The sequence below is a fragment of the Mirounga angustirostris genome, unplaced genomic scaffold (genome assembly GCF_029215605.1).
Source record: "Mirounga angustirostris isolate CCGP_5_RB_7025 unplaced genomic scaffold, mMirAng1.0.hap1 SCAF_13, whole genome shotgun sequence".
NCBI classification, from domain to species: domain Eukaryota; kingdom Metazoa; phylum Chordata; class Mammalia; order Carnivora; family Phocidae; genus Mirounga; species Mirounga angustirostris.
The window spans coordinates 4,864,009-4,886,494 of record NW_026991721.1 but is presented as its reverse complement, the minus strand read 5'-3'; the positions used below and the strand labels follow the sequence as shown (position 1 = coordinate 4,886,494).

Genomic DNA, 22,486 nt, shown 5'->3' with positions numbered 1-22,486 from the left:
AAACAGTATTATAAATCGCTTGGACCTAGCAGAGATATACAGAACACTACCTAAAAACAGCTGAATACACGTTCTTCTCAAGTACATATGGAACGTTCTCCAGGACAGCTCACCTGTTAGAACACAAAACAAGTCTTAATAAATCATAAGAGCCTGAAATGATACAAAGTATCTTTTCTGATCACAAGGGAAACTGAATTTCAATAACAGAAGGAAAACTGGAAAATTCACAAATATGTGGAATTCAAACAATACACTCTTTTTTTTCTTTTTCAAATTTTTATTCAAATTCTCTTTAGTGGGGCACCTGGGTGGCTCAGTCGTTAAGCATCTGCCTTCAGCTCAGGTCATGATCCCAGGGTCCTGGGATCGAGCCCCGCATTGGGCTCCCTGCTTGGTGGGAAGCCTGCTTCTGTTCTGCCCTTGCTTGTGTTCCCTCTCTCACTGTGTCTCTCTGTCAAATAAATAAATAAAATCTTAAAAAAAAAAAAAATAAAAATAAATTCTCTTTAGTTAACATATAGTGTAATATTGATTTCTGGAGTAGAATTTAGTGACTCATCACTTACATATAACACCCAGTGCTCATCACAACAGGTGCCCTCCTTAATACCCATCACCCATCTAGCCCATTCCCTACCCACCTCCTTCCATCAACCCTCAGTTTGTTCTCTAACATGAAGAGTCTCTTATGGTTTATTTCCCCCTCTCTCTTTTTTTCCCCCTCCCATATGTTCATCTGTTTTGTTTCTTAAATTCCACATATGAGTGAAATCATATGGTATTTTTCTTTCTCTGGCTGACTTATTTTGCTTAGTGTAATACCCTCTAGCTCCATCCATGTTACTGCAAATGCGATGGCTGAGTAATATTCCACCGTATACATACATCATGTCTTCTTTATCCATTCATCAGTTGATGGACACTTAGGCTCTTTCCATAGTCTGGCTATTGTTGATAATGTCGCTATAAACATGGGGGTACATGTACCCCTTCGAATCTGTATTTTTGTATCCTGTATTTTTGTATCCTTGCACAGTCAGTGCAATTGCTGTGTTATAGGGTAGTTCTATTTTTAACTTTTTGAGGAACCTCCATACTGTTCTTCAGAGTGGCTGCACCAGCTTGCATTCCCACCAACAGTGTAGGAGGGTACCCCTTTCTCCCTCACATCCTGTCAACATCTGTTATTTCCTGAGTTGATAATTTTATCCATTCTGACAGGTGTGAGGTGATATCTCATGGTGGTTTTGATTTGCAATTCCCTGATGATGAGTGATGTTGAGCATCTTTTCATGTGTCTGTTAGCCATCTGGAGGTCTCCTTTGGAAAACTATCTATTCATGTCTTCTGCTCATTTGTTAACTGGATTATTTGTTTTTTGGGTGTTAAGTTTGATAAGTTCTTTATAGATTTTGGATACTAACCATTTATCAGATATGTCATTTGCAAATATCTTCTCCCATTCTGTAGGCTGCCTTTTAATTTTGTTGGTTCTTTCCTTCACTGTGCAGAAGCTTTTTATCTCGATGAGATCCTGATAGTTCATCAAACAACACTTAAATAACCAAGGGAAATCAGACGACACCTTGGGATGGATAAAAATGAAGACAGAGCACACCAAAACTCACGGGATGCAGAGAAAGTAACACTAGAGGTATTCATAGCTGTGAATGCCTGTATTAAAATGGAAGAAAGATCTCAAATCAATAACCTAACCATATACCTTAAAGAACTAGAAAAAGAAGAGTAAACCAAGACCAAATTTAGGAGAAGGAAGGAAAATAGTAAGGATTAGAGTAGAGGCAAACATAATGGAAGAGAAAGAACAAAACCAAAAGTAGGTTCTTTGAAAAGCTCTACAGAATTCACAAATCTTTGACTAGATTAACTAAGGCAAAAAAAAGAAAGAAAGAAAGAAAGAAAGAAAGAAAGAAAGAAAGAAAGGAAGAAAGAAAGAAAGAAAGAAAGAAACACTCAAATGACTAAAATCAGTAATGGAAGGACAAATAGGTTCTGCTTATGATTCTACCATAACTGGAGCAGGCATAGTTCATAGAGACAGAGAGTCAGGTAGAGGTTGCCAGGGGTTGGGGGAGGGGAGGGGAGTGGAAGAGTTGTTGCTTAATGCATACAGAGTTTCTGTTTGGGATGATGAAAAAGTTCTGGAAATAGTGGCGATAGTTACACAACACTGTGAATGTGCTTGATGCCACTGAACTTGTACACTCTTAAATGGATAGAATGGTAAATTTTATGTTATGTAAAAGATTTACATTATGTAAAATAAAAGATTTTATGTCTATCTTGCTTGGAGACCCCCTTGCGGGTTTTTTTTTTTTTTTTTTTAGATTTTTTATTTATTTATTTGAGAGAGAGAGAGAATGAGAGAGAGAGAGCACATGAGAGGGGGGAGGGTCAGAGGGAGAAGCAGGCTCCCCGCCGAGCAGGGAGCCCGATGCGGGACTCGATCCAGGGACTCCAGGATCATGACCTGAGCCGAAGGCAGTCGCTTAACCAACTGAGCCATTCAGGAGCCCCCTTGCGGGTTTTGAAGAAGCAGGCTGCCAAGTGGCTAGCTGCCTACGGAGTAAGCAGGGAGGTGTGGGAGGCCTCCAGCCCCCGGCCAGCAAGGAACCCAGGCCTTCAGTCTGGAGACTGACAAGGAACTGAGTGAGTCCTGCCAACACTATGTGAGCGTGCAAGCAGCTCCTTCCCCGGGTGAGCTTCAGATGAGAACGCAGCTCTGGCTGACTCCTTGATTTAAGCTCTGTGAGACCCAGTGCAGAAGCAGAAGACCCAGTGAAGCCATGCCCAATTCCCCACTCACAAAAACTGTGATAATAAATTTGTGTTGTTGGAAACTCCTAAATTTGTGGTGATGTTTTTAGGGAGAAATAGGTAACTGGAAAATGCAAGCAGCATTGTACTGTACTATCAGTAACTTTTCCCTTTTTTGCTCAAAAATATGTCTTGGGAAACTATGAATTCTGTCACAGATCATTCTAGCTCCTTCTTTTAAACTGCTGTCCACATTTTATGGTGCTACTGAAGACCAGAGCATTTGCAATTTTTGCCTTTACAAATAATGTGATCAACGGTGTTCTAATCCATGCCTCCTCTGTGCTTCTGTAGTGCAGGAACCAAGGCGTGGGATTACATCTGTGTTTTAATGCCCCTGGCCATTGCCCTGCAAAGTGCTTGTACCCAGTTGTGCTCTGAAGCAGAGCCCAGGGGCCTCCATTTCTCCCGTAACTTTTGTTTGTGCCTCACCATCCACCATCCGAATGCCCCACTAGCCCGCAACTCCTTGAGGGCAGGAAGCACATCCTTTGAGTTGTTGTGCCCCAGAGCTCAGCCCAGGGCCTGGCACGTGGCACAGAAACTCCCCAAGATGTGGGCATCCTTTCTTCTCTGCCTGTATTCTTTTCTTAACATCTGGGCTGCACCTACAGCCCTCCGGGGACAGCCTCCTGGCCATGGTGGATAGACTATAGGTGACCCTGGGAGTTGAACAATGCAGCTTAAATGGGCCACTGCTGGTGTGAAGATTACAACCAGAGCCCCTTGGGGAAAGCAGACCCCAAGATTTACAAAGGCAGGGGCTCTGCCCAGAGGAGGATGGAGATATGCAGAGAGAAGAAATGGAGAGGAGCAGACAGCACAGCTCCCAAGAGTCCTGGCTCTTCTTCCATCTTTGTGGTAAATCCCCCTCCCTTTGGGAAGGCCCAAGGTTTCTGTTCCTTGCAATCCAAGGTGGCCTAAGACAAAGAGCTGCTCAGGGCTTATGAGATAAAGTGGACTTGTTCTCTGGGGATCTCAAGATGCTGTGCTGGAGATCTCCCAAAGGTTCAGGAGAAAGGCCATGGGTGGGCGTGGGGTCTTCCTCCTTCATGCCTTTCCATTTCCAGGGCCCCAGGACCTACCCTCCTTGGAGTCCCCTTGTGCTTCCTCTCTACTTACCTGGATTCCTTTCTACCTGCTTCCCTCGAGCAGTGCCCTGAACACTGGGTGAATCCACAGTTGGCAAAGTAGAGCCAAGCCCCGGCCTTGTACCCTGCTCACGGGGCCCAGTGAGCTTTATTCACTGAGAATGCCAAACTGCGGAAACCCGGTGCTCCAGTCAATTCGGCAGTGGGAACGTGTGACTTGGAGCCAGATGGCCTGGACTCAGAGCCTGGCTCAGCCCTTACCTTTGTGGCCTTGGGCAAGTCACCTAACCTCCTGCCCTCAGTTTTCCCAACTGGAAATGTGCACAATAATCGTTCCTCCTGTGTTGGCAGTCAGTGAAGCACTGTTCAGTGCTCTAGGATCTCTGTTCTTGAAAACTCCTCTTGCCCGGGTGGCTGGGTGTCTCAGTTGGCTGGGCGTCTGGCTCTTGATTTCAGTTTGGGTCATGATCTCAGGGTCATGAAATCAAGCCCCGAGCTGGGCTCCGTGCTGGGCCCAGAAATGGACCCCCAACTCTATTGTCAACTAATCTTTGACAAAGCAGGAAAGAATATCTAATGGAAAAAAGACAGTGTCTTCAAAAATGGTGTTGGGAAAATTGGACAGCCATATGCAGATGAATGAAACTGGACCATTTTCTTACACCATACACAAAAATAGACTCAGAATGGATGAAAGATCTAAATGTGAGACAGGAATCCATCAAAATCCTAGAGGAGAACACAGGCAGCAACCTCTTCGACCTTGGCTGCAGCAACTTCTTCCTAGACACATCTCCAAAGGCAAGGGAAACAAAGGCAAAAATGAACTATTGGGATTTCATCAAGACAAAAAGCTTTTGCACAGGGGTGCCTGGATGGCTCAGTCGTTAAGCATCTACCTTCTGCTCAGGTCATGATCCCAGGATCCTGGGATCGAGCCCCGCATCGGGCTCCCTGCTCAGCGGGAAGCCTGCTTCTCCCTCTCCCACTCCCCCTGCTTGTGTTCCTTCTCTCGCTGTGTCTTTCTCTGTCAAATAAATAAGTACAATCTTTTTTTTTTTTTTAAGATTTTATTTATTTGACACAGAGAGAGCGACAGTGAGAGAGGGAACACAAGCAGGGGGAGTGGGAGAGGGAGAAGCAGGCCTCCCGCCAAGCGGGGAGCCCGATGCGGGACTCTATCCCAGGACCCTGGGATCATGACCTGAGCCGAAGGCAGACGCTTAACGACTGAGCCACCCAGGCGCCACAATAAATACAAACTTTTAAAGAAAGAAAAAAACTTTTGCACAGCAAAGGAAACAGTCAACAAAACCAAAAGACAACTGACAGAATGGGAGAAGATATTTGCAAATGACATATCAGATAAAGGGCTAGGATCCAAAATCTATAAAGAACTTATCAAACTCAACAAATAATCCAATCAAGAAATGGGAAGAAGACATGAACAGACATTTCTCCAAAGAAGACATCCAAATGGCCAGCAGACACATGAAAAAGTGCTCAACATCACTCAGCATCAGGGAAATACAAATCAAAACCTCAGTGAGATACCACCTCACACCAGTCAGAATGGCTAAAATTAACAAGTCAGGAAACGACAGATGTTGGCGATGATGTGGAGAAAGGGGAACCCTCCTACACTGTTGGTGGGAATGCAAGCTGGTGCAGCCACTCTGGAAAACAGTATGGAGGTTCCTCAAAAAGTTGAAAATAGAGCTACCCTAAGACCCAGCAATTGCTCTACTAGGGATTTACCCCAAAGCTACAAATGTAGTGATCCAAAGGGGCACCTGCACCCTAATGTTATCAGCAGCAATGTCCACAACTGCCAAACTATGGAAAGAGCCCAGATGTCCCTTGACAGATGAGTGGATAAAGAAGATGTGGTGTATATATATACACTGGAATATTACTCAACCATCAAAAAAAATGAAGTCTTGCCATTTGCAATGACATGGATGGAACTAGAGGGTATTATGCTAAGTGAAATAAGTCAATCAGAGAAAGACCATTCATTGTCATATGATTTCACTCATATGTGGAATTTAAGAAACAAAGCAGAGGCACATAGGGGAAGGGAGGGAAAGATAAAACAAGATGAAATTAGAGAAGGAGACAAACCATAGAGACTCTTAATCATAGGAAACAAACTGAGGGTTGCTGAAGGGAAGGGGGTTGGGGGATGGGGTATTTGGGTGATGGGCATTAAGGAGGGCACATGATGTCATGAGCACTGGGTATTGTATGCAACTGATAAATCACTGAAATCTACTTCTGAAACTAGTAATATATTACATGTTAATCAATAGAATTTAAATAAAAAAATTCTCTTTCTCCCTCTGCCCCTCCCCCCTTGCCCCCTCTCCCCTACCCCCCGTTCATGCGTTCTCTCTCTTAAAAAAAATCCTTCTTGGGGATTAAGAGTACACTTATCATGATGAGCACTGAGTAACAGAGTTATTAAATCACTAGATTGTACACCTGAAACTAACGTAACACTGTACGTTAACTGTACTGAAATTTGAAAATATCCTTCCTGGTCCCCTGTCCACCTCCTCCTGCTGCCCTGTCCCTCCCCCCACCCCCACCCCCGCCCCCACGCCTAGCAAAACCTCTCCAGATTGTTGCCGGAGGTCACTGCCCTCTTGCTCACCTGCCTTCCTTCTTCATCCTCCACATGGATTTCCTGAGGCTGCCTCCCCAAGGCCACTTGCCCAAGCAAGCAGCCACCCCCTTGTCCCTGTCTCACCCAGCCCTCGGCAGCATCTGACATGGTTCCGGATCCTTCCTGAAACAGCGCCTTCTCTCAGAACCCAGGACGCCTCACTCTCCTGGTGGAAGAAGACGTGCCGTCTCTCTCCTCTGCTCAGCCTCTCCTGCCCTCCCCTCTCCCCGCAGACCGCCTGCTCTGGCCTCCTGGCTTCGGACACCGTCTCTACTGATGGCTCTTGATGGCTCCCTCCCGGCCTGTAGACTCGTATCCCACCTAACAGACATCTCAGCCTTAGCACCTCCACGGACTGGATTCCCTGCCCACCTCCCCACAACCCCCCAGCAAGAGGCAGCGGAGCCTAGCGGCAGACGCGTGGAAGCTGGGGTCTTAGGGTGCCCCCCACTGCTGGGTGACGCTGGACGATGCTGGCCTCAGTTTCCCCTCCGTGGGCTGGAGGTGATGATGATAACGATACTTCTGTTCATAGGGTTGTCACAATGAATTAATGTGCAAAGTGCTGAGAATAGGGGTGCCCTGCTCCCCATCTGCTGGAAATGACATCACTACCATCCCCACTTCTCAAGCCCCAGACGGAGAGGCCGTCCTGGCTTCTGGTGTGTTTGGGGGGGCGGTGTGGAAAGAAACAGTGGAAGTCTGGGTGACTCATCTTCCAAAACATGTCCCCCCCTTCATGTGCATCTCTCCGTCCAGGAGCACTCCCCGGTCCAAGCCGCGTCACTGTCTCTGCAGCCTGGGACAACGGAGCAGCCTCCCGACGGGCCCCTGTGTGCCGCCCCCAGCCTGCCCTCCGTGTTGCCACCACGGCCACCATTCACTTGAGAGATTTATTATTTATTTATTTATTAAAGACTTTATTTATTTGACAGAGAGACATGGTGAGAGAGGGAACACAAGCAGGGGGAGGGGAGGGGGAGAAGCAGGCTTCCCGCTGAGCAGGGAGCCCGATGTGGGACTTGATCCCAGGACCCTGGGATCATGAACTGAGCCGAAGGCAGACGCTTAACGACTGAGCCACCCAGGCGTCCCCTTCCTTTCCCTTCTTCTTTTAGCTTTTCATCATGGAAATTTCCAGACATGCATAGGAATAGGTAGCAGACCCTGGTGCATCCCACCAACCGTATTCAATAGCAACGACATGCTGTCTTATGGCATCTTTCCCCCCATCACCTTCCCCTCATGCCGAGGCCTGGCTGGATCAGCATGCGACTCTTAATCTCGAGTCGTGAGTTCAAGCCCCACATTCGTTAGGCCTGGAGCCTACTTAAAAAAAAAAAGTGAATCCCAGACAGCACGCCACTTCATCCGTAAAGACTTCAGTGCAACAAAATAATGTGTAAACCCGAAATCAGATGACATTATTCTTCTGCAGAGCACCCTCCTGGGCCTCCACCTCCTCCCTGCTCCTCGCTGGGCTGGCCGTGTCCTCCTGGCCTGGCCCCACTGTTTCTTCCACTCTCCCCTTGCCCTTCTGTTGTCCACACTCACCAACTTCTCCCCGTCCAGGGGCTTTGCGGTCCTTCCTCCTCTGCCTGGATCTCCCATTTCCCAGATTTTTCATGAATGCTTCCCTCTGGCCATGTGCATCGTTAGTCCACATTTGGATTTTTTTCCTACTGCAGTGAGAAGCCACGGAGGGACCCAGGCAGGGGGGCGGGGGGGAGGTAATCGTGATCTAGGTTGTATTTTTAAACCATCATTCTGGCTGCCTTGGAGGATGAGTTGTGGGTGGGGGTGGGGGAGCAGGAGGACTGTAGTCTGAGATAATTAAATGAGATGATAGCTATAAAGCACTCAAAGGCTGGTACACAGTGTGTCCCACAGGAAGAGAGCCCGGTCTAGGAGTATGCAGGGGCGAGAGTTCTTCAGTGTGGGGTTACCAGGAAGGCTTCCCGGTTCCAGGGGAGCGAGGCTGGAGGGATTCCCCTGGGGAGCAGAGCTGGGGTGCTGGGTGCCACCAGGACCAGCATGCAGGGTGAGGGAGGGAGGCTTGGCCGCCAGGGGGAGCCCTTGGACTTCCCTGGCTTGGGGACACAGGGCTGCCCCCAGGGGAAATGGGCTGGCTCCGTGCCTTGGGTGTCCCAGCTGCCTGTGTCCATAAATCCTGTCTTGCCACTTGTGTGGAGGGTGGTCTTGGGCAAGGCACTTGGCCTTCCCACACCTTGGTCTCTTCACTGGAGGGAAGAGAGACCCTTTGGGGGCCAAGCCTCGAACCTGATTTTCCCTGTGCCTTGGCCTTCCATTCAGACTCTCAAACGGGGACGCTGCTGCTCTGGGCACTGAACCAGCCAAAGCCCCTGCCCCCGGAGTAAAACGCTAGGAAGAGAGACTCTGAACCCCCTTTGCTGGGCAGCCTTCCCTGACCTTCCCAGGAGGGTCAGGTGCCTCCTCTGTGTTCCCACCACTTGCCTTCTTCCTTGTGTTCCTCACATCTCCCCCACCACAGTGTGAGCTCCTGTGGGTAAGGCAGCTGGATTCATCTCTGAATCCCCAATTGGTTGGCAAACAGTGGGTGCTCAATAAATACCTGATGAGCCAATGCTGAATGGGTCTTTCGAGCAGGCCAGGAATGGCTGCCTGCTCACTGCAGTCTCGTGGCCTCCAAGGCAGGGGGATAGCCGGGGACTCAAACCCATGGCCCCCCTAGATTTGGACATCCATGGTCTCCACCTCCTGCGAGTTTTCTAGAGCCTGGCTCTCTCCCTCCTGCTCTGCGTGGCCGGGACCCACTAACAGGGTTTGCCTTGGTCCGGAATCCCAGGCAGAGCAGCTTGGCCTTTCTCTTGGGAAGGAATATTAGCCGGGAAAGGTGTGGTCATGTTTGTGTTTTGAGGGGCCCCTGGCTATAGGGTGGAAGATGGCTGGGTTGGGGCTGGCAGTTGGCGGCGGGGGGGGCCTGCTCCTGAGAATGTGGGGAAGGGGCACCTGTCCGGCTCAGTCAGCGGAGCAGGCGACTCCTCGTCTCGGGGTTGTGAGTTTGAGCCCCACGTTGGATATGGAGATTACTTTAAAATCTTAAAAAAAAAAGAGTGTGTGGGGTGGTTGGTGTGACCCCAGGCTGAAGCCCAGTCTCTAGCTCAGGTAAGCAGCAATGCCTTAGGTTTAGGAAGAACGCTAAGGGCCCAACACACTCGGGCCAGTGCTGAACTTGGTCTTGGACGCCATGAGTTTGAGGCACTTGTGACCCCTCCGCGGAGCCAAAATGACTAGATGGTTGGGAATGTTACCCCCCAAGGAGGGAGGGATGGAGACTGCAACCAGTTCTCGGGGGATGAAAGGACAGGAAGTCCCTGGCTGGGGCAGGGGGACAGGGAGGCCCTGACAGCCAAGCCCCTGTTCCTTGTAAGTAGGGGTGCCGGGCAGAGGTCCCCCGTCGTAAGCTGAGGACGAAAGCCATCCCTGTGGGTTGCCCCTCCTCCTACCTCCCTGGAAGGGAACAAAGCACCCAGTTTGTGGGGAGCGCCTCCAAACTCTGGCTCACGCACGAGACTCAACCAGCCAGGGTGTGAAACCTGCCCTTCGCAGGCAGGTAGGTCCCGGCCCAGGTGCCAGGTGGCGGCCGGCAGAGGAAAGGGCATCCTCCAAAGCCCCGATCCTCTATGCTGACGAGCAGAGCCGCTGTCCGGGGACAGTGGCGCAGGGTGGCCGGCCGCTCTGGCCGGGAGCTGGGACAAGCCCTTCCAGCCACAGTCAGCGCCGATACCCGTGATCGCACGCGCGGATGGGCTCAGGTGTGTGGCGGCGTCCCCCAGGAAGGAGAAACAAGAGACACAGGCTGGTTGAGGCCCAGCTGTCAGAGGACACATGGCGTGGCTCTGAGACAGGTAGAGGCCGCAGAGGGGAAAGGGGGCTGCTGGACCGACCACAGATGGACAGGACAGGACAGGCTGCAGAAACCCGGGCAGAGCTGGAAGGCAGGGGACCACAGGGATGCTCTGATTGCCCTGCTCCCCACTCTATTTCTCCATCCTTGGCTCCTACGGGATTTCTGGGTGATTCTAGGTCTCCCCATTCCACAGATGAAGAAGCAGAGTTCCAGAACACGCCACCCTCGCTCCAAGTACACTTGGTCTGGGAACACAGCTTTCCGCGTTGCCCACCAGCTCTCACTGCCTCGGGCAGGTAGGCAGAGCGAAGGCCTCGCTCCCCCTATACTCCAGAGCACGTCTCCCCCTCCTGTGCCTCAGTGGCCCCACCTTTAAGGTGGGGTCTAGTGCTGCTGTGTTGGGGCCGAGGTGGGGGTTAAGTGGGTTCGTGCATTAAGCACAAGGACAGCGGCTGGCGCAGGACGGGCACTTCGTGTCAGCTCTGAGGGCTGGAACCTGGGAACCCGGGGACGTCATCCTGCTCGGGAGACAGAGCCCTGGGTGCACTTAGGCCTGGGGCTCCCCCGGGTTCCAGGGTGACATGGGGCAAGGGTTAGGGACGGTCCTGCCACACTGGCTGATTGGGTTTCCACGAGGCATGAGCTGTGCGGATTCACTGAGAAGTCAGTCCGAGCAGGTCCAGGCTGACCCGGCCACACCGGGCAGCTCACCTGGTTAACGTGTTGGACTCAGCTCTCTCGTGCCTACATCAGGTTCTAAGCTTGCACCACCACACAATTCAGAAAAGGGACATCTGCAGGAAGGCCCCGTCTCCAGGGGGTGTCAGGGATGCCCAGAGCCTGGGGTGCCCTCCCCCGCACCGAGCACGGGGCACGTTCGGGTGTAACAGTGAGGCCCCAGAAAGTGGGGCGGACACAGAAGACCCCAGAACCTGGTGTTACAGTAAATGCTGACGAACATGAAGCCCACCTCGCGCGTCCCAGGAAGCGGCCCCTGGTGGGATGGTGGACAGGACACGGCCTACACTCATGGGGGGACACGGGTCTGAATGGAAGGCGGTCATTGCTTTAATTTGGGTCGGGATCCACACCGGGGCCCTGCCAGCCCCGCTGTAGTGGGATCACTGCCCACTCCATGGACATGATTGTTTACAAAAATAAATATGAAAAAGCAGCAACTCTTGAGTGATCGAGGAATTAATCTGACAGCAAGTAAATGTGTTGAAGCGTCCGGCACACCTCCTAATTGCACCAAAAGGATCTGGAAGCACTTGGTTTGGTCTCAGAGGCAAAATGGGAGGAGGAGTGGGCTCGGCCTCCTCGGCCCGTCACAGTTCTGAGTCTGCGTACATCCCATTGATGAGATAGTCCACCTGTGTGTACTCTTTCTTCCTGTAACTCTCGTAGGCTTGCAGGGCTAACAGAACCAACACTATGATGAAAAGAGTCACCCCGAGCAAGAGCACTGCCAGGAGGAAACCTCTGTTCACCAGAGACGGGCTGAGGGGCTTGGCAGTGACCACCAGGTACTGGCCTTGGCTGCTGAGCGGGCACAAGGCTGTGGGTGGCATCTTCGAGCCCCCGGGACTCCCAGGCGCTGGGGTAGTGGACGCGGCACCAGGAGAGGTTCCAGGCAGCACCTGCTCGGGGGGCCAGGCTGTGCCGGGCCCCGCGGTCCCCCGGGTCGATGGAGCAGGGCTCGGCCGGGTCGTGGGGGACGTGGCCTCCCCCTTGGGGGTCGGGCTGCTGTGGGGCACAGGCGCTGACACTGTGCTGGTAGTCGGCTCCCGGGCCGGGGCCGTGGTGCCGGTCACCGCTATGGTGGCCGCGGGAGCCGTGGAAGCCACAGGTGGGCGGGTGGGCTCTGAGGTGCTGTTGGAGAGGGTGGGCATGGGCCCACTTGCCGTGCCAGCCGCGGGCTGGGCCGCTGATGCCTGGACGGCGGGGGCTTGCGTGGACACGTTAGGTGCTTGTGGACCCGACGGGGGTGTGGGGCTGGCTGTGGGGTTGCCGGGGGCATGCTGGGAAGGGCTGCGGGCACCCGCTGTGGTCCCAGCGGCAGGCTGAGCGCTGGTGGCCAGTGTCGTCAGGGCGGCTGTGCCCGGCAGCAGGCTGCCGCTCAGCACCTGCACGCGAGGGACGCTGACGGTGGCGGAGGACGGGGTCCGCCCCGCCGCCGCCGAAGCAGGTGGCAGGGGTGCCCTGGAGGCGACTGGGTCAGGGGCACCTTCCGTCCCTGCGTCGTCTGTCCTGAGAGTTCTCCCTGCTGTGACCGAAGGAGAGCTGGCGTTGGCCGCCGGGCTCGCTGTGGCCAATGGGACAGGAGAAGGTGTCACTGTGGTCATTGTTTCAGACGTTCCATGAAGGACTCTCGTAACTGTCATCACAGATGCATCTTTCTCGTCCGGATTATCTGTCTTGTTGAGGACTGAGTGCCCTTGAAGTCAGAAAAGGGAGAAAAAGATACCATCACTTCCTGTGCAGGTAGATGATTGAGAGAGTGTCTTAATTTCTGGCCCATTGGCCTGGCCTGGGTGGCCTTTCCCCGCAGCCCAGTGAGAACAAAGGAGGTGATAGGTGAACACCTTTCCCTCTTATCTTCCCCCTGAGCACACGGAGCCTGCTACCCCTCGGAGGGGCACTTGGCACTTTGATGTAAAAACTCCCTCGTTTTCTGAACCCTGAACCCATTGAAGTCTCAAGAGCTTCACTCTTTGATCCAATTCCCACAACCTCAGACAGAGTGAAAGTCTCACCTTAGAGGTGGGATTCACCATTAACAAAACCCATCAAACATGCACCCGGCTTTAGAAACCAGATAAATCATTGCCCAGGTATTCACACCATAAAACAATTCTTGGCTTTCTGCAAGGGTTTGTGGCAGGAATTCCTGGAGATGAGCAGTGCTTGGCATGGAGCAAGAGTGTAACGAAATATCTGATGTGTGAACAGATGAATTCGCCAGTGAAGATCAGGTTTATAGAAGAAATTTTGCAGGGCCAAGTGAATGACCCTCTCAGGAGTCAGAGGCCCAGTCCCTCGGGGGCTTTCTACCCAAGCTGGCCGTGGAAAAGTCTGGCCTGACAACCATCCCCAGCGCAGCACCCGGGCGGCTCTGGGGCCCCCGACTCGCTGGCCTAGGCCTGCACGCGTCCCTTGGCCTCAGGGTGCTTTGAGATCACTGTCGGCCTGACCAGGAGTCACAGAGCTTTCTCACTTACGTGGATCCTTGATTGGCACCAGGCTCTCAGATAAGGACAAGGAGGAAATCCAAACGAGCACAAGGGCTGTCCACATCTTGTGGGTGAGCCAGGAGCAAGGCTGGGCGGTCCCTGAGGCTCCCAGCTGGCCACTCCTCAGGCTGCTAATGATTCCCTGCTGCTTGGCTGAAGGATCTGTGGTCAAGAAAGGTGTCTGGTCAGTAATGCACAGCCTCACCTGGGACATGGGGCATGGCACGGTGCCTACTGTGGAGGGTTCTGGAAGGTCCAGGGTGCAAATCGAGCTGAGCGCTTTGACCAGAGCCTGGCACCCAGGAACAGTGTGATGCGTCTCAACCACGGTGATCTAGTGATCTGTCCCATGCCTGCATTTGATGGGTTTAAAGGACTCCTTGACCCACTTTCACTATGTGTCTCAACCTTTGTAAGTGCCCACTTTCCTACCCAGAGTTCCTAATGTGAAAGAGCAGTAGAGAAAGGGCCAAGATCTGATCCATGCTCCCAGGGCCAAGGTCTCTTGATAACCAAGATCGGCCAAGGTCACATATCAGGCCCAATGTACTTCTGTACACTCCACAACAGCTGACCACACCTTTCACATGGGAGATATCCTTTAGCTAGCCAGCCAGCTATCTCCCATTCATCTATCCATCCATCATGTGTCATCCATTCACCTATCTATTATCCACCCACCCATCCAACATCCATCCATCCATCCATCCATCCACTACCCATCTATCTATCCATCATCCACCCATCCATCCATCCACCCACCCATCCATCCATCACCAACCCATCCATCCATCCATCATCCATTTGTCATCCACCCATCCATCACCCACCCACCCACCCATCCATCCATCACCCACCCATCCATCCATCCACCCACCCATCCATCCATCACCCACCCATCCATCCATCCACTTACCCATCCATCCATCACCCACCCATCCATCCATCCACCCACCCATCCATCAATCACCCACCCATCCGTCCATCAATCACCCACCTATCCATCCATCCACCCACCCACCCATCCATCCATCACCCATCCATCACCCATCCATCCACCCATCATCCATCCATCCATCTATCACCCATCCATCATCCACCCATCCATCCATCACCCATCCATCCACCCATCATCCACCCATCCATCCATCATCCACCCATCCATCCATCCATCATCCACCCATCCATCCATCCATCAATCACCCACGCATCCATCCATCCACTCACCCATCCATCAATCACCCACCCATCCGTCCATCAATCACCCACCTATCCATCCATCCACCCACCCACCCATCCATCCATCACCCATCCATCCACCCATCATCCATCCATCCATCTATCACCCATCCATCCACCCATCCATCATCCACCCATCCATCCATCACCCATCCAATCACCCATCATCCAACCATCCATCCATCATCCACCCATCCATCCATCCATCACCCACCCATCCATCCATCAATCACCCACGCATCCATCCATCCACCTACCCATCCATCAATCACCCACCCACACATCCATCAATCACCCACCCATCCACCCATCATCCACCCATCCATCCATCCATCCATCCATCCAATATTCCCTGAGTGCCTGCTCATGTGCCGGGCAGTACATGTAGAACAAAAAGATAAAAGCCACACAACTCTTTCCTCCAGGGAGCCTGCCATCCAGTAGGAGACACAGAAAAGAGGTCACTGCAAGCTGTTGCAAGCATGGAGCAGAGGTGTGACTCAGTGCCTGGAAGCAGGCAGGGATGACACATGGGAAGGCCTTGATGTGTAAGTTGGAGGCTGGTCCTCTGTGTGGAGGCCCCAAAGGTGGGTGGGGGAGCACAGGGTGCTGTGGGGCTCAGAGGAGGCACTGAATTCTGGTGGGTCGAGGGGTGTGGCCAGGGAAGGCTTCCTGGGAAAGCAACAGGTGGGCCATGTTCTGAAAGATGGATGAAATCCACCTGGGAAGGGGTGGGGGAGGCGGGTGGGAGGGCACAGCAAATGACAGCAGCAGGGCCAGAGGCTGAGGGTCAGTGTGCTGTGACCTGGGATTAGACCAGAGATTGGCGGGGGAGCTGAGGCAGGAAGGTGCTTGGGCAGCAGGGACAGAGGAGGGGCAGGCATGAGAGGAGCCCAGCAAGGAGGCGGCAGGGGTGGCAATGCAGGCAGGAGGAGACAAGGTCACAGGAGGCCGACGGACTGGACCAGGGGGTGCCACTGTGAGAGACAGAGGTAGTTGTGAGGACCTGGTCACCCAGCTGTCTGCAGAAACTTCCAGAAATGCCACAACAGCTGAGCCTCACCAAGAGGAGGACTGGGCGCAGCCAGAGCTGGCTTCCTGAGTGCACAGGGTTCTCCCCTCCCTCACCCTGGGGCCCTCCAGTGTGCTGGCAGGCTGGGGTCCCTCGCTGCAGGGGTACACTGGGGAGCAGAGGGGCCCACTGGCCTCAAGCATCCCATCCCTTCATGCCCTGCTGGTCCTGGGTGTGCCCTGATCCTGTCCTGAGTCCCGCATGGCTACCTACAGGGCCCAGGTCCTCTCCAGACAACGACACAGTCCCATGCAGTCATGACTGGTCCCATGACTAAACAGCTGATCCGGGCACAGGGCACACAGAACACAGGCCTGCTGGGAGTGGAGGGCAGGCAATGAGCCTGGGGCTCCTAAGGGCACCTCCGAAATCAGTCCTGCCTGAAGACACCCAAGGCCTTTGGTCTTTCCACTGGCCCTTACCATGAAGTTCTTTAGTTGCACAGAACGTCATGGAAGACAGCACTCGAGTCATGCTAAGTGAAAACGTCCTGACCGGCTCCTTACCTGACATGGAAGCTACCCACTACCCTCCCTGGCCCTGCAACTAGGCAGGCTCCTGGTGACTGGGGCAGGCTCACTGTCTTTCCATGAGCCCTGAGTCACAAATCAATCACTTTCACACAACTCCATCCCAGCCCTGATCCACATGTCATTCCACAGCTTCCAGAAAGATCCTTGGAACCCACAAAGGTGACCCAGCCTCCACTGCTCAGACCCCACTATCCCAGGATAACCTCCAAACTCATTAACATGGCCAACATGGCCTTCAAAATCTGGCCCTGCTACCTCTGCCCGATGGGCCCAGCCCCACTGGGCACGTGGAATTCCTGCAGGTTCCAACCCAGTACCAGGCTTAGCCACCAGTCTGCCCCAACAAGCACATCCAGCCCTGCTGGGAGCTCCGCCAAGCAGCCCCTGCACGGCAGAAAGGGACATGTAGAGAGTGGCCACACGGTGGTTTTCCATCTCCTGTGATCAGAGGGGACTGTGGGAAAGTGGCCCCATGACTGGAAAGCCCCACAAACACAAACCCTTCTGGAAGTCTGGTGCATTCCTTGATGCTTCTCACCCCTTTGCAAGAGTCCCTAGCTTTATTTTAGTTTCAAGTTACACCTTCCATCCAAAACTGTCCGTAAGGGCTCCTGGGAGCTTAGAGGTCTAGAGGACTCAGCTCAGAAGCTACCGATCTGCATCTGTTTTCTTTCTTTTCTCTTCTTTTTTTTTTTTTTTTTAAGATTTTATTTATTTATTCGACAGAGAGAGAGAGCCAGAGAGCACAAGCAGGAGGAGGGGCGGAGGAAGAGGGAGAAGCAGGCTCCCCACTGAGCAGGGAGCCCCACATGGGGCCCGATCCTAGGACCCCGGGATCATGACCTGAGCCGAAGGCAGACACCCAACCCACTGAGCCACCCAGGAGCCCCTGCATCTGTTTTCTGGACTGTAAAAGTCATTCTTTGTTCTGACAGAAACAAGTGGGGGCAGGGTGGGGAGAGAAGAAACAAACCAATACCATAAGAAGAAAGAACTGAAACTGGAAGGTTTCAGGAACAAAGAACCCACACACCCCACGAGCTGAGGCAATGCAGTTGGGCTCTCAGTAAATAAATGTATTTAAATGGCTCATTCTTTGGCCAGTCACATCTACAGAATGCATTTAAAATGCTACCACTGCTGAGCCCAACGTGCTCCCTACACGGACCTGGGGTCTGCTGGGTGGGATGACGTGACCAGGGCTTCTTGCATGTACCACAGGCCTTAGGCCTTCTGCTGCCCGCCTCACCACAAATCTCTAGGGCAGGGTCAGCAAACTTCTTCTGTAAAGAGCTAGACAGCAAATGTTTTAGATTTTGTGGGCCACACCATCTCTGTCTCAGCTACTTAAGTCAGCTGCTGCAGTGCAAAAGGTGGGCCATTTGTAAATGACGGGTGTGGCTGTGTCCCAATAAAACTTTATTTACAAAAACAGACAGGAGGTGGGACTTGGCCCATGGGCCCTAGTTTGCCAACCCTGCTCTAGCACTGGAATGAACTTCAGAGCGGATAATTCAGCTAAGGGACGGAGGAACTGATTCACTGTGCCCAGTGGATTTCCTCCTTCTCTTTCAGTTCCTCATGCGGAACAGACACGGACTGGACTGTCTCGTTAGTGGTCTGGGGACAGCCTCTAGTCTGTCTCTTCCTGGGAATGCTGCTGCCAGGCGGCTCCTCCTTCACCCCCAGCATCAGTAGGGGGTAAGCATTGCGATATTTCAACATCAGGCCAAGAGAAAACCTCTTGCGGTACCCAGTGTTTGGGTACCCAGAAGAACAGAAAAGGGCCACAGAGGACCACATGCTCCCAGCCCCTGCTGTCCATCCCTGCTCGTGGCCCCACCCTCCCGGGCTACCTGGGAGGGCAGGACCTCTGACGGTGAAGCGCCACAGAACAGGGCCCTCCTGGTTGCGGCAAAGCTTGGGCCCTCTGGCCCTCGGGGCCCTCTCTGGGCTCACTGTCCTGACGCCAAGCAGGTGGCCCTGCCTGCAGGGCCACGGACACTCACCAGACACAGTTGCTCAGGGCGTGCTCTCGAGCTGGGCCGTTGTCCTTGCTGGAGAGCGGCGGGCTTGGCTCCGTGTGCTTGCTGGCTGAGGTCTGGCTTTGCAGGAGGCGAGAGCAGCTTCGAGGAGCACTTGCTGGCCATGGCATGCTCTGCGGCACACGTGGGACACGGGCAGATGCCCCGCTCTGGCAACAGACGCATCTACGGTTTGAAAAAAGAGTAAATATTCCTTAGGAAAAGCATAGGGGGAAAAGACCCGGGCGGCGCGGGGAGGCACTGAAACAGCAGCCTTGAACAGATCATCGTGCTGGGAAGGAGTATTAGAACTTTCAATGTCAAGACTTACGAGGTAGCACTTTCTACTGCTGGAATTTCTTCAAAGGAAGCAAGTGGATGGATGTTTAAAGATGAAGGTCTAAAAAGGTGTTCATCGCGGCGTTATTTATAACAGCAAAACAAGTGGAACGGTTATAGAAGATACGGTCCCAACCACATATAAATACCACGGCAGCCGTTCAGAAATACACTGGCTGGCTCCGTCAGGTGGACTGTGTGCCTCTTGATCTCGGGTTGTGAGTTCAAGCCCCGCATTGGGTGCAGAGATTGCTTAAAAATAAAATCTTGAAAAAATACAGAGCTTTCTATTTATTGACACGGGCCGCATGCATCATTAGATGGAAAAAAGCAGGTCATACAACAGCATACACACCGTGACTCTCTTTTTATTTAAATAGACATTTGTTAAGGGGTCTGGAGAGATTTACACCAGAGCATTAATGATGGTTATGCCTGGGGAATGAATTTACTGGTGATTTTCTACTTCATATACATACATATACACATATGTGCGTGTATATATATATATACACACACATATCTTTTTTTTTTTTTTTTTTGCACAAGCATGTATCGCTTTTGGAAAACATTTCTGAAAGGCTCATGAAAGAAACCAATGTCCGATTTCCTTCAAGTATTTTGAGCTCCGGGGCAGAAAGGCACAGAGTAACCCCACTGGATAGAGTTTCACGTGTAGATTTTAATAATTTACAGAAACTCCATAATTTACATATCAGGAATTGCATTTTTCTAGGAGCCAACCAAAACTTTAGAGGAACCAGGAGGACAGTTGTAATGCAAAGATAGTAACTGGCACAAATGTGATTCTCTCATTGATGAATATTTAATGTAAACTCGGGAGATCATGAAATAGCTCTCACTCCCCATAGGGCCAGATATTAGGAGGTGGTGATGCGTGACGAGTGCCACGGGCCCACAGGTGCACGCACAGCCAACGACACATGCACACACATGCCCACACGCTGCCACATATGGATACATGCATGTGTGCAACACAAAGGTGAGCGCATAGATGGAGCATTTTTCTAAGACTATGTCAAGAAACTCCCCAAGTTTCTCAGGAAACTTCTACTGGACACCGTCACTGCTTATTCACTCCCAGCCGGTGGGGCCAGTGATCACCCCCAGAGATGGAAAGTGGCCACTGTAGAGCCCAGACCGGGCCCTCCCCTTGCTGGGCCATGACCCCACCTCTCTGGAATGGGCCTGCCTCCACTTCCCAAAAGCATATTCTAAATGTCAAGATCCACGTGTGAGGACCTGCACTAATCTTTGTAAGTTGACTCACAATGGACAAACCCTTAACAAGATTTAAAATACTTTGTCTTGCAAAGGCTTTAGGGAGCCTTAAGCGCGGGGCCGGCCAGTTATTCTCATTATTAGGGTGCAGGGAGACTAGGTAGACTGAGGCCTCAGACTACAATAGGTGGAAAGGAAAGAGCCCCCTGGGGCAAGAAGGGAATAAACAGGAAAGAATTAAGTTATTAAGTGGAAGACCCGCAGATGGAAAGACAGGAGTGAGGCTGGTGCTGGGAGTCCCTCTTTTTCAGGGTCAGCTCCCCACAAGTTCAGCTGGGAAGGGGCAGCACCCCTGGACCCAGGTGACCCTTCATCAGAAAGGCACCCCCAGACTGTGGCCCTAGGTGTCAACTTCCTGATCCTTTTCTGGTTCATGATCTCGTGATGCCTTCTAATACCTCCTGTCTCTGAATTCTTATGTTTCCAACCTTGGCTTGATTTTTTCTTTAAAAGATTTCATTTATTTATTTGAGAGAGAGAGAGAGCACAAGCAGGAGGAGCTGCAGAGGGACATGGAGAAGCAGGCTCTCCACTGAGCAGGGAGCCCGACATGGGGCTCAATCCCAGGACCCTGAGATCACGACCTGAGCTGAAGGCAGACGCTTAACTGACTGAGCCACCCAGTTGTCCCTTGGCTTGATTTTTTTCAAAAACTCTTTTAGGAACCTGTTGGTTATATGCTGAGTCCTGTGTGCAGGTTACATGGAATCAGACTCCAAATTGCTGGATTCCTTTTCCTGGCCTAGACAGGTTCCTAAAATCTAATACAAATAATCCTTAGGCTTGGTGAGGGATTGTAAGTGTTACCCCCACATTCCATCACTCTAGTAAGATTTAAATCAGCAGCAACATGGCCTCGGGCCCTACTCCGAGCTGGAGAAGCTTTATAAACCAAGGAGCAGGAAATGCAGAAACAAATACAGGGTAAACCACAGATACCTAATCCCAACACATCATCTGGCTGAACTTTGGCAGCAGAACCCAAGGAACACAGGTTTGTGGTTTTGCGTATATAGACCTTGCCCTGTGGTCTAAAGGACGTGCCTTCCTGGCAGATGGGAACCTGAAATGGATATCGTTTTAATTACACTGTTTGCTTCCAAGTTTCTGTAAGTTTTGATATCACAGCTAAATGCTGATCAAAGGCTAGTTTTTGCTGGCAATGTGGTGTGTAAATCTGGCATTCCCTTGTCCATGAAGCAAGTCCAGCATATAGGTGGAAAATTCGTATTTTAAATACTTTCCTCGCCGATTTCATTGCAATTTTTAGAGACGCTTCCTCTAGGGGGTAAAAATAACTGCACGTCGGTATAGGCAGATTTCTAAGCATGATGTTTATGTCTTATGGCAAACCATGTGGGTGCTGATTCCTCCCGTCAGCCCGATCGCTGACTGCACACAGTAAGCAGCCACGGGGCTCTCACACCCGGGAGGGAGGCAGGCAGATGGAAAGGCACAACCCCTCCCAGATGGAGGGCCTGGGGGGAAGGCCTGGGTCACCCAAGAGGCCAACTCTTTCTTGGAGGGCAGCACTTCTGGGGCCCAGCCTTGCCCCGGGAAAACCTTTCAGTTCCCCGCGCATATGGGAGTGTCCCGACTCTCCCACCCTCCGCTCCCAAACTCAAACAAGCCGGGCCTCTTCCTCGGTTTGGGATCCCCCGAAGCCCTCCCCCTCCCTCCAGCCTCTCGGTCCCCCATCCGTCCCTCCCTCTCTCCTGTCCTCCTCGTCTTGCACCTGCGTCCCGACTGATCTTTTCTCGGTCCCCCTCCTGCCTCTCATGCCCCCATTCAAGCCTCCTCCTGCCCCCACCTCCCTCTTTCGGTCGCAAGCCGGTTCAGGGAGCCGTGACAACAGCTCCCCGGACGGCGGCGCGGGCCCCTTACCCGCGCGCGGCAGGCCTGCGGCGGCCGGGCGGCCGTCGGACGGCGGGGAAGCGCCCGCGGCCCGGCGTGGAGACGTGGCCGGCAGCGGAGCAGCGCACCCGCACCGAGACTGCTCGAGGCAGCCGCCCCAGCTCAGGCCCCGCCCAGGCCGCCCCGGAACTGACGTCACCAGAGGCGGGCCCGGAGGGCGGGGCAGCTCCGGCCGGAGCACGGAGCAGCCCGGCGGTGCCAGGCGCAGCCGGCAGGGAGCCGGAAGCGGGGGGCGTGGCTGCCCCTCAGGCTCCGCCCAGTACGGGGCGGCTCGGGCTCGGGCTCCGTCGCGCTCGTGGCCGGAAGCGGCCAGAAGCGGCTATTTCGGACGGGTGTCC

At 52.6% G+C, this 22,486-nt stretch overlaps 1 protein-coding gene across 1 annotated transcript; it reads right to left on the bottom strand.

The window, feature by feature from the left end:
* Window positions 1–9,668: 9,668 nt before the first annotated feature.
* Window positions 9,669–22,279, bottom strand: CUNH11orf24 (chromosome unknown C11orf24 homolog). Its single transcript, XM_045893123.3, has 4 exons — window positions 22,119–22,279; window positions 18,579–18,779; window positions 13,714–13,887; window positions 9,669–12,929 (listed from the first exon to the last, which is right to left on the bottom strand). The coding sequence occupies exons 3-4, from the start codon at window positions 13,787–13,789 to the stop codon at window positions 11,821–11,823; spliced, it is 1,185 nt and encodes a 394-aa protein (XP_045749079.1). The 5' UTR covers window positions 13,790–13,887; window positions 18,579–18,779; window positions 22,119–22,279; the 3' UTR covers window positions 9,669–11,820.
* Between the last annotated feature and the right edge of the window lie 207 nt (window positions 22,280–22,486).